This window comes from Leptosomus discolor, chromosome Z (genome assembly GCF_034619465.1).
Source record: "Leptosomus discolor isolate bLepDis1 chromosome Z, bLepDis1.hap2, whole genome shotgun sequence".
NCBI lineage: Eukaryota > Metazoa > Chordata > Aves > Leptosomiformes > Leptosomidae > Leptosomus > Leptosomus discolor.
The window spans coordinates 58144043-58156180 of record NC_141419.1 but is presented as its reverse complement, the minus strand read 5'-3'; the positions used below and the strand labels follow the sequence as shown (position 1 = coordinate 58156180).

Below are 12138 nucleotides of genomic sequence, written 5' to 3'. Positions count from 1 at the left end.
TGGCTGCTATGACTGTGGAGTTGATGCTCCCGTAGCTTCTTGGCTCCTCCAGCCTGAGCAGGGAAATGAGAAGTCCCAAGGCCCCAGGTTGCCTGGATTTTAATGTGGCAAATGCTGGAAACCCAGCTTCTGAGCACAGTGCCAGAGGAGACTGCCTGCTTTGTCACAGAAGGCCATCAAAACCGAAATACTGCTCCAAAACTTTCCAGTTATGGTTAATCAGCGTTTCTAATTAAAACTCAGAAAATTTTGTCAGAAATTTTTCAGACATCTGTACTAGCAGGGGCAATGTCCTGGTAAGCCTGGTTTGAATTGCATGGCCTCCTTGCTGATTACTGAAATACCTTTTAAGTCTGAGGAAGAAATTAACAGGCTCCACTATTTATTATTAAGTTTCCAGTGAGGAGCTTGGCTTTTAGCTTTACCTTCACAGCGATAAAGGCAGACCCTGCAGCGTGTCCTACTCTGGTGATTTTCAGAGACACCACTCCCACGCTCTCACACACTTCGTATTCAGTCTGTTGCATTTCAATCCGAGACCACTGTAACTCCAGCCTGTGGGAGAGGAGGGAAAGCTGGTGTGAAGCAAAGCCATCTCCCCTGCTGCCCCCAGCCCCTGCTGCTCCCAGGTGAGGGGCCATTCCTCTCCTGACTGCTGATTTAGCCAATACACATACTGAGTCTTTGTTTCCAAATCAACCTATTTATGTGATTTGATGGATTAGAAAGAGGGAAACTGCTCATAAAGCTTCCAGTTGAGGCCTGGTCTACTCCGAACCAATCCTGAACCTTGTTTCAGAACCAGAGGAGTTCTGCAGCAACCCTGAGAAGAGCAGAGGTCATCTGTAACACCGAATAGGCCAAGACAAGCTATCACTGTTTCTTCTGTTCCCTTTAACCCTGTAGTTTCATTTTACTCTCACTCCCCACTATTTTCTCTGCAATATCATGCTTTCTTCCCACCTGCCTTCATCTATCCCCTAACTGTCCTCATCTAGCATATAGGGCACGCCCCAAGACTTCACCACCTCTGTGCGTGTGCACTCCCTGCTCCCCTTACTTTAATACTCTGTGTAGTTCACTCTTCAGCCATAGAAGTGTCTGAGTCCAGGTGTCCCATTTGCTGAATTTTAGAATTGTTTATAGGGTATGTGACCGAACCCGGGAGGATTGCATGCTTCACAGGTGTGTGCAATAAAGATCTCTCACCTTTTTAAAAGCTGTGATAAAAATTAGTGAGAGTCAGAGAGCAATGAAAGACAGCAGAATGGAGGAAAATGATCTGTACTACTTAGAAAACAAGTTGAACATTTCTAAAACAAACTTCCAGATCTTTCAGTACTGACTAGCTCTAACACCAGTGTGGAAGTTTCCTGCTGTCCTTCTAAATATTCTGATAGTCATTTTGTTGGCAACCCATTTAGAAGCTGCTTTGCTTTATTTTTGCTAAAGAGGATGCTTGTGCCAGATGTAGTCCAGCAGCATTCAGATAAAAGCTGGGATTCAATTTTAATACTATCAACAAGCCAATCAAACTTGTATGTTGAACCAGTGACCACTGGGTGATAAATTGTTTAAAAAAAATAATCTCTCACAAGCTTTTAAATCTGATGTTAAAAATATTATCTTTTCCTTAAAAGCCAAATTCCCCTTTATTCTTAGGTACAGTGCAGCTAACAGATAAACTCTACTCCTCTGAAACTCCTATTCTCTGTACAAAAAGTGCTTTCTCTTTGCTCTCTTTGTAAAGCTATGTTATGCGTTGCTATTTATGTAGAAGAAGCCACACTTTACCACAAGAAGTGGCAGCATTTTAATGGTGTTTTTAATATCGATGCATCTGTGAGCCAGCACAGTGCAGCTGGGAAGTGCTCAGGCTGACTGCATTCAGATGTCTTTGTACGTGGGGACATCTTTTGGCACAGAACATAACTGCTGAAACGCTGTCTCTGGCTCCGCTCAGTCTCTGTCCTCTCTCTAGCGTGCAGGGAGGTGCTCTGCAGAGGAGCCTAACCCTTGGAGGTAGCTCGCCACTTGTTTTTCCTCACTATGATTGTTCAGCCCTATTTTCAGAAGTAGAGGAACGTTGCCCCTGCTGTAGAGCTACTCCCACTGTTGGCCTTCTATCATCAAAGCACAGTTCAGATGATACCCCAGACTCTAATTTTTGTACATGAGGCTTATCATATGTCACAAGGAAATTTTGATAATATGCCTAATATAAATTTTGGCAGTGAGTGACAAAGGTGCAGTGTGCCCTCCGCCTTCTTTCAGTGCTCTTCTGCGGAAGTATGGCTCTCATAGCTTCTACTGCTTGAGAGCATCCCCTCCATCATGATCTCAAGCTTGTGAAAAAAGTGTTACCGTCAGCACAGGGCAGGAGTGACCTCCAGCTGCAGGACCATGTATGTGAAGCAGCAGTCCCATCCATCAGTACCCAGTATCTCAGATCTCCGAATGCCCAACTGCCACTTAGAGTAAACTCCATTATGTTTTGCTGTGAGGCCCCAAAGGCCCTTGAGAAATGTGGCCCAGTCTAACCTGGAGCTAGCCCTTTGTATTTCACCTCCTTGAGGGGAAGAAGCATTCTCTACTCTTCAACAAAAGAAATGACGGTTTGAGTCATAGCTATATTCACATCTGCACAGCTTCAAGGCCAGCATAGGTTCATTCACCCCAGAGAGCGGTGCGCACAGTGCACCTCAGCACACACCACTGAGGGTTGAGGGTCGGAGCTACCTTTGGGGTACAGCAGCATTTCCTCTGGCATCTGTGACTTGAAACTCCAAGTTGTCTGAATTCACTTCCCGCCATGGATTGATGACATAAAGTATGATATTGTTGTTTAAATCCTTTTGGCTAAATGCTTCCTGAATAGTTCCACCTGGGAAAGAAGAGAAACATTCAGGTGAATCAAAAGCCTGCTAATAAGAAACATGTAGCTTTTCTTTTTGTTGAACGCTTAGAAATTTTGAACTTGCAGAAACCTGGTTTTGTAGCTACACAGAAATATCCCAGCTTGTTACAAGCCCCAGCCAATTTCTTCCCATGTGACATGTTTATCCAATGGCCAAGTTCAATATTCACCTTTTTTTTTCCTCAACAAACAACAAATGTTTTCTCAGTGACAGCTATTAACAATCATCTCAAACTCTTTGAGGATTTGTGATGAACACGAGACTCAGGTTCTAGTGTAAAATCTTTCTTACTACATTCAATCCTTGCCTAAAGTTTGCTAAGAAATCTTTATTTCCTCTAACAAGCAAACATTAATAGAGTAACTTTTGGAATCTGGACTGGTATGTCCCAAAATATAAACATTATAGAAGACAGCACCTGTTGTTATGTTTTCCAGGTAGCCATAACGAGGACCTCGTAAAATCTTAAAAATTATTTTGTCATCGTCTGTATTGGGGTCAGATGCCTTCAGGGACCTGGCAGTAATATAGATCCCATAATTGCCATTCTTCAGCAGTTCCACATCAGAAAAGCAATGGAGATGAATAATTTTTGGTGCCATTTTGTCCACATGATCCACCTAAATCAAAGTTAGACAAATGTATATTCACTTTATAGCATCAGGATATTCTCTGTCCTACTTTTTCTAAAAGCACAATAGTCTGCTCAGGGTGGCATTAGCCACTTTGACTTGCAGTCTGCTCCAGAAGAAGTCAGATCTCCAGTTAAGGACTGCTTCCCAAGAGAGGTTTCAGACACAGATTGCCCAGTCACTTGCTGCATGTGGCAGGATTTAGCACACACTGGGGAGGGTAACACGAATTCTGTGTACCTCTGCCCTGATGTCCCACACTCCCCATAGTTCTCCTTTTTGATGTAATTTTCTTCCTAGCAAATGAAAACTCCAGCAAAGGTTTCTCACCTCTGGTTTACAATAACAAGCATGGAACCTAAGGATTATGATAATCGCAGTCATAGACCTGGGGAATATGTCTCCTCGAATCTGTGCCACCTTTCATAACTTCTGATGAATCTTCTAGCACTCTGCAACAGTTGTTGCTGTTTCCATATCTTATCTTCTGCTGAAATGGCACTCCTCACTCAGCATGTATCTTCAAACTTTGTTGTCAGGAAAAGTTAGGAGCTCTTTGTTAATATCAGTGTTTCGAAACTTAAAGAATTTTGACATACAATGCAACCAGGCCTGCTTTGCATACTGAAACATGCCAGACAGTTACATACAAGAAGTCATAGTGAAGACATCTGAGCCTAAGACACAGTGGAAAGAACCTGAAAATGATAGAAGTGGGAAGGAAACAGAAAGATCATAGCAAAGGAAGGAAGAGTCACAGCAGGCATCTTACAAAGAGTCCCAGAAGGAAGACACACTGTCCAGTTGTGGGATCGAAGTGGCTGCAATTCAAGATTCCTGTGACATGAAGATCAACAATCATCCTAGTATTCCTTACATGCAGATCAGTGGGTCAGGTACCAAGTGGGAAGGCAGAGGAGGTTCATTCCTCCCCATAGCTGGGCCCAACTTTAGGGTTGAGATTTCTATGTAAAATACAGTAGCAAGTATAAAAGTATATACTTGCTTATATTTATATAAGCAGGATGTCTTTCTTCTCTTAAATACAGTCTTTCTCTTTGCACTCTATAAAATTCTTTGCCTGAGTAATGCATTGTGGCAAGTACTTAATTCTCCAGGTTAATTATTCATGGAATACAAAAAGCAAACATTTTAGCTGATGAGTACGTTAGTTAAATCACAGACTGCACCAACTACAAGTTTTAATCAAAATTACTACATTTTCCACCTTATCATGCAATATGTCTCATTTAAGTAGGCCTGTGGTCACACTTGCCTGAATGCTGAATGCCACTGGCTCGCTCTGCACCCTCCCATTCACGATGAAGCCTTGATTAGTCTTATCTGTTGCAACGAATGTAAATCTGTCAATCTGGGAATCCCCACCTCGGTGCTTGTATGCAACATCCCTGTTGTCCACATCTTGCTGGGTGAAATTGTACTGCAGTAGCACAGCCCCTCGATAATAGAGATTGCCATATTGGGGAAGCTGAGCCAAAAGGAAGGTAAGATTTTCTTTGGCAGTGTCTGGGTCTGAAAGCTGCAGGACATCGGGAGAAAGGAGTGCCATAGCGCCTTCCACTAATCTTAACCCTGTGTTCCTAGACAGTGTGGGCAAAGCTTGGTCGAGGGTCTCCAAGGAGATCATGAATGTCCCATGCTTAGTCCTCAGTCCATTGCTGATGATGAATCTGGCAAAGAGAGGCAAGGTAGCCTTCAGCATGTGTTCTTGATTCACCATGTACTGAAATGAAATGATAATACACACCTTTACTACAGGACTTGCCTGTTTTGATAATGCAAAAGTAGTAGAGCTGGCTTGAGCTGAAACCCAGACTCTGGGTGGGGTGGATGTACAACTTAAAAGCATGAAAGCGGATGGCCAGGTATATCGCAAGAGTTACAATGCATCTGCGGGAATCTGAATAGATGCCAGAAGAATGGCTTTGAGAATGTACCCATCAGTCTCAGCGATCATACCACTGCTGATCTAATCTTCTAGCTCAGATACAGATGGAGCACATATAAAATGGCAGACTGGCTGGGGGGCTTATTGCGCCCTCTGGCATACACACATGTTTGTACACATCCTTGAGTAAATCTTCACCTAGTTACCTGGCAGTGGCAACTGCCAGTGAAAGTGCTAGCTTTGTCTAAACTTACAGAAAGAGGTATGTAAAGGGCATGGCTTGCCTGGACAATGTTTTTGTTCTGTTCACTGTTGCAAGCCTTTGTGTCAAATAGCCCCAAAACTATCTAAAAAAGCAAACTGGAAAAAGATCTATCCTCATCTCACTTTATGGGTTCGTTTAGGCACTAACTGTATGTGTAAATTTCTGTATATTCAGAGGAACTGATTTATATTTCATTACAAAACTCAAGTACGGTTTCACTGAAATACTAAGATTCTCTGGGAGACACTGGGCAGAACTATATAAGTTGCTAGGGTAATTTTAAAAATGTAGGTGTCCCTACCATGTATTTATCAAAGTGTCAGATCTTCGAAGTTCTTATTCCATGCTGGGAATTTCCATAAATAACAGCATTGTTTCCTATAGTTCTCTCTCAAGCAGTAATATTTCTTTATGTATACTAAAGATTTGATTATGTTCTGCAGTTTCCTAAACAAGAGAAAGATAAAGGTGCCCAAGGCTGGAGAGAAAATCTGTTGGAAGCCTACCAGCTGGGTATGGGCTTTTGCTGTATAAGTGACAGCACGTCCTGCAGAAATTTAGTGTCAAGTTTGGTTGTGGATAGAAATAAAGAGAAAACCAATCTTTTACCCTTCAAAATTCATCCTAACTATCATTGTCAAGATTATTACTTAAGTATTTTTTCAGGAAGCAATTACATTGCACATTGTCATGCCTGTAACAAAAACTTTTGAGGGTGTATGAACCTAAAAATTGCTTTGAAAATGTCTCACAACCCTTCATATTCCATCACCATCTAAGAGCTGCCTTTCTTTCTACAGAATTTTCTGTGGTTATGTTGCATAGTACATGCAAAACCATCTTGGAGAGTGGTTTTCAGCCAGGTTTGTTCTGCCTGAGACAGAACAAAGTCTGCTTTGCAGAGAAACTTGCTTGTGATAGGCTATTCATTCCCTGACCTTCCTTTTTCTCCGACCCTCCAAGGCCCAGTGCTTTGAATGAATGTACCTACAGTTACACGTATGCAGTTGATCTTGTATGGGACAGTATCATGGGACGTTTGTTTCAAATGATATTGAGGGCCAGCCTGGCTGGCTGCTTTCCACGTAGCATGCTTCTACCATACATAAGTGAAATTGGGACTGGTTGACATTTATATTATCTGTCTCCTTTTGCTCTCTTGACTGCAGACCTCAAAGAAGTATTTAAATAATTACAGAGTCAGAACCTGGCCTATTGTCACATGCATTGAATGTAAGTGACCTTCAGAAGATCATCGAGTAGCTTACTGTGTCACACAGACTGTCCTCACTGCCTCTGCCAATGCTGGGTGATTAGGGTTTGATCAACTTGTAAGCTGGCAGTATGCCATGAAACAGATGGGAATGAGCATAGGCAGACCAGAGACTATATAGCAGTTAGAAATATGTTTACTGAGGATGGTATTCCCAGCTGGGAACCTAGAGACATCTGTCTGCACTGACCTGATGCTATTGTGCCAATGGTAAAAAGGTTGTGCTATTAGCAATCTAGCTGAAATCAAATACAGAACTAGAATAATGATGATGAATACTATGCTATGGATAAAAAAAGGCAACAAAACACATTCAGTGAAGACCTTAATCATCTCTCAAAAAATCTGGAAAACTGCAGCAGAAGTGAGTTTCCTCTGCTTCTTTTGATGGCTGTAAAATCACTTGGATGATGTCTCAAACAACATTTAAGTGAAAGACTTAGATAATTCAGTTCATGAAACTGAAGATTCTACAGAATGCCAGATAGGAACAAACCTCCTGATTATATACATCATTCTGAAATTTATGATGCAGCTGTTGTATGCGACTTGATTTCACAGGTGATGAAGCAGCCTGTGTCCAAGACATCCTTTTTTCTGCACTTTAGGAGATTTTGGTTGTTTATCTCCATTTTGTGGCTGCTTATCTTTTCTTAGGAATTGAGGGCAGCCAATATTCTCCTCACTGATGAAATTTAGGGGACAACTCTCAGGCACAGTTAGGAGGACATGTTGCATGGTTTGATTTCACCATTACCAATGTTTCTTGCTTTCTGCAGTTTGATGGCAACAGAGTTGGCTGTAGGACCTACCATCTGTCATGGCATTTAAAAGATAAAAACGGAATCATAAATAGTGCCAGCTCATTACAAAATCGAGCCAGCATGTCAAAATGGAGGACATTAGCATGTTCCTTTAGTATCCTGCTGCCAGCATCTGATGTCAGGTTGCTAATCACTTGAAGTCATCTGTCCAAACAAGCACAGCCAAATCTTTCTTCCAGGCCAGCAGCACCAAACAATACAGGCAAAATTACGACTGAAGGAAGTACTTCAGTGTAAAGTAAAAAATCTGAACAGTTAATCCCCCCCTCTAATTACCCATATAATTAATGTAACCATTCCTTGTTTAAATAATAATAATATTCTGCCGCAATATTTATATACATACACAAAACCAAATTCTTTTCCAGATGATAACGTCAAGGAACATCAATGATTGTGATTAAAGTAGTTGTTGAATAAATATTTATTAAAGCATTATAACCTTACTTTTACAGGGCTGATTTTCTAGATTAGTTCTTAGCCATTGGCCTAAATGGAAGATACTGGGTTTATCCACATGCACAGTTTCCCTAGAATTGTTTGGTCTGCTTTCATTAGTGTGGTATAGAAGCCATACTGATGCAAGCCACTCCTATGTTGTCCAACGGAGGGTTGGCATGATTGCAACCTTACTTGTCTAAGCCAGTTCTAGTTCTAGTCATAGTGTTTCACAATTGAGAAGCATAAAACCACAGAATATTTGTTCACTTTTTCTGTTATGACTATGACTGGATCAGACAAATCACGTAACTAGTGTTTCACCACCTTTAATTTAATGGAAGGGATAGTTTAAAATGTTTCAACTGACGAAAGTCCAAAAATCACTTTTGGCCTAACTCTAGATAATGTCATCTGAGCTGCCCTTGTGTCATAGGAAATTTTATTTCATGTCTCCGTGCCCCACTTGCTTGACTTCCCTGCAAAAAACTCTCAAACTGGATGATACAGCATGTTCTTGGATCTTTGTCATGCATCATGGAAAATGCCATTCAGATCAGAAATCTATCATTAGAGGGTGTAAAAAAGGGCCTTTTCTGAATTGCAGCTCTTAGGAGATAAATCCTTAATTTTTCTTAGTGACAAATGAAAAAACAATGAGCTTTTAATTTTGTGTGGAAAATTTGAATTTTACAGAAAGTCCATTTTCTCTTAAAAGCTATTTTCAGAGGAAATTGCCAATGCTAGAAATAAGTTAGTGTTCTTCCTTTGGAAGCTTATTTCTAAGCACTCTTTTTTCCTGAATTTGCTCTCTTGTACAAAACTTTCCCTGAGACTTTGATCAACAATACATCTACTCTGTCTTTACCTGATGATAATTCATTACATCTTTCCACTCTATAACCAAGGCAGCTTCATTTAAGAACAAAATAAGGAAATATTCACTTTAGGAGTGCACCTAGTCTAAGCTGGTCTAAGGGGAACGTTCAGAACCAGATGAAGGTAAATTTAAATATCACTAAGCAGCTGAACTGAGCCTACAGGTAACCAGGTTTACCCCAAAAATCCAATTGTCTGTGTGAATTTCTGAGCTATTGTGGTGTCAGAACAGATAAATGGACTGGTTTTCAATATGTTCAAGAACTACTCATAGTTTCAAAATACCTGGAACCAAATAATATGATAAGTTAAAATAGACAAGAAAGCAGTTTTTTAATACCTGGATGGACCAGTTTTAGCACATCCAGTTGTAGCAAGAAACTAAAGGAAAATTTCACAAAGGATGTTCTTAGCCTTTCTCCCACACTTAGATCTTAACAGCTGTGTATGTTTGGGTGCTATAATGATTTTAAAGCTAGTATCATTGAGTGAATGTGGCTCTGGCTACAGTTTCAGAAAGTTAGAAAATGCATTTATTACCAAAGCAGTCACAACTACGTGTATTATAGTAGAAATAGCTTTGCTATATAAATATTGAGAATTCCCCCAGAGCTTCTACATCTTTCTAATAATTTGATTTGGAGTTTTTTGTTTGTTTTGTGCTGTATTTTTTTTTAAATACCCAAAAAATCCAAAGAGAAAAGTCTGGGGAGTGGCATGTTATGCCTTACCTGAATATGTCTTCAGGAGCAGCTGCCTTTGTGTTGTGAACATAGCAGACTATCTGTCTTGCTACATCCATTTGACTGAAGCTCGTAATGGGGATGCCAGGGTAGCTGGCATACTCTATTTGTCCATACTGGGGTGGGGAGGTTATCACGTAGAGGAGCTCCTCTGGCTTGTCAGTACCATCCAGTGCAAGGAGGACACTGGTTGTAATGTAGCCCCGTTCCCCTTTTGGCACTCTAAGAGGTTTCATGAAAACAGCAATGTCTCCTGCAGGTAGACAAAATGACACTAAAATAGTCATATTGAATTTTAAGTTGATCTCTTATGCATAACTCAGCCAGGTGCAAGCCATCACCAGTAGAAAAGTCATAGAACTGTAGGATTATAGTGAAATTCAGGCTGAAAGAGATTTCAGAATGTCTCTAATCCAACCTTCTGCTCAAAGCAGGGTCAGACATGAGATCAGCCATAACCAGGTTGCTCAGGGCTTTATCCCGTCAGGGCTGGAAAACTGCCAGGGATGGAGACAGAACAACCTCTATGCCCCCTTGTTCCAATCTTAGCAGTGTCAGGTTAACTTGGTGTAGTTTAGGTTTCTAATAGGGATGCAATAAAGGAAGAAAGACTGTAAGACTAGAACATAAACCTGGGAGACAGAGCTGCTCTTGGACAGTGTTTTGCCTACCTTATTACATTCTTGCCATTTTTCTGTGCTTTGATTTACTCAGGCATAAAGCTAGTTTCAGAAGGATCTTTTCAACTCTATTTGAAAGGTAGCTGGCAGTCCTGGGAGGCAAGGTGCAACACATTGCCTTAGGCAGAGCCTTTTCAAATCCCAGGACAACTTCTTCACCAGCAGTGAAATTCAAGCAGACAAGCTTTCGGGATCTGCAGGGAGACTTGCCAAGGACCTATATAGTGCTCAGGGAGGGATCAGGACTTGTACTCAAACCATCCTTGTTTCAGAAACAGGCACTGTAAAACGTCAAGTCTGACAGATCTTTACCCTTTTCCATGTCTTTGATATTTATGTAGAAGTCCATAGCTGGTGATCTGTTGTACCCATCCCACAGATAAAATGTGAAGCTGTCTTGATTATTGGACCCTATAGCTCCTGTATGGACATATCTCACAAGGTTCATATCCAGTTCTTCCTGACTGCACTTCATTCCAGTTTGAAGAGTCATCCAGCCTTGGCCTACCTAGAAAGAATAAACATCCTTCATTAGCAGGTAGTCTCCCCTGCATCCTCCCCAGTTAACTGTGTTTCTTTGCAGTAATGCAGACTGTAAATGCCAGCTACCTAGCTTCTCTTCTAAACTATAGACTCTTTTCCTCGTAGCATGTTTTGAGGGCCCTAAATAGCTGGAGTTCTTCTCAAGCAGCTATAAGGCTGGAGAGGATACAGTGATCATGAATAAAATGCAGTAAATTGAGTTTAGCTTCTTTTACTCCAGGGAATAGATTTCTCACACTGCTCAATGAGACACCAACAAGATGAAAATCAAATGGTCCTGACCCAGCTTACGTTTTCTATTTCTTAATTTCACACAACTGTTCTTGGTTCTATCCGAAACCATACCTAAAGGGATATCAGAAATGAACCTGTGGGGAACTTCAGGGAAGCACAAAAATTTAAAGTCCCAGAGATCCTGTAATGGAAAAATGTGAACTGCCCAATAAAATGTCCTGCTTTTCTAAAGATAGCATAGTTCCTTATATTGGACTGATCTGTGTATTTGATGTTTAGCCTGCAGGAACACTATCACTAGCTTTGGAGCAAAGGTTATCAAGGACAGAAAGCTCAAATACATGCAGGTACCCTGTATGTTCAAGCTATTGGACTCCAGCCAGTAGCTGTCTCTTGCCCCAGTGTGTGGGACCCCTTTAATTCTTGCAGGGATCCAGCATCAAAATACTTTCCAGGCTCATAGGTCTCAGAAACTGATTTTCTTCTATTATATAGGCATGCAATTAAAAAGAGGCATTTTTTCTCTTTATTCCTGTGACTTATCCTTGACCCATAGTTAGTCATTTTTCCTTCTGTTTCTAATCTTATTTTCTGCCTTTCTTCTTGCTATATCATTTCCATCTTCTTCCTTTTTTCCCCTTCCTTCACCCCATACTTTTCTTCTACCTCATGTTTTGTTACTCATTCTTGCTGAACCCTGAAGTAACTGAAGTAAGCTTAGGCTTACTTGTCACTTTTTTTAGATCAAGGACTTCCCCACAACCCTTCCCAGCTTTGACACTTGGTTTACCCCTCCATGG

The 12138-nt window shown here is 41.0% G+C and overlaps 1 protein-coding gene across 1 annotated transcript in view; it reads right to left on the bottom strand.

The window, feature by feature from the left end:
- Positions 1–12138, bottom strand: part of FREM1 (FRAS1 related extracellular matrix 1) — a 62307-nt gene that overhangs the window by 16356 nt on the left and 33813 nt on the right. The window contains exons 22-27 of the mRNA XM_009960927.2: positions 10874–11069; positions 9870–10134; positions 4827–5241; positions 3337–3538; positions 2740–2884; positions 426–555 (exon numbers count right to left, since the gene is read on the bottom strand). Of these exons, the coding sequence (XP_009959229.1) occupies positions 426–555; positions 2740–2884; positions 3337–3538; positions 4827–5241; positions 9870–10134; positions 10874–11069 (1353 nt within the window). The remainder of the gene's footprint in view (positions 1–425; positions 556–2739; positions 2885–3336; positions 3539–4826; positions 5242–9869; positions 10135–10873; positions 11070–12138) is intronic.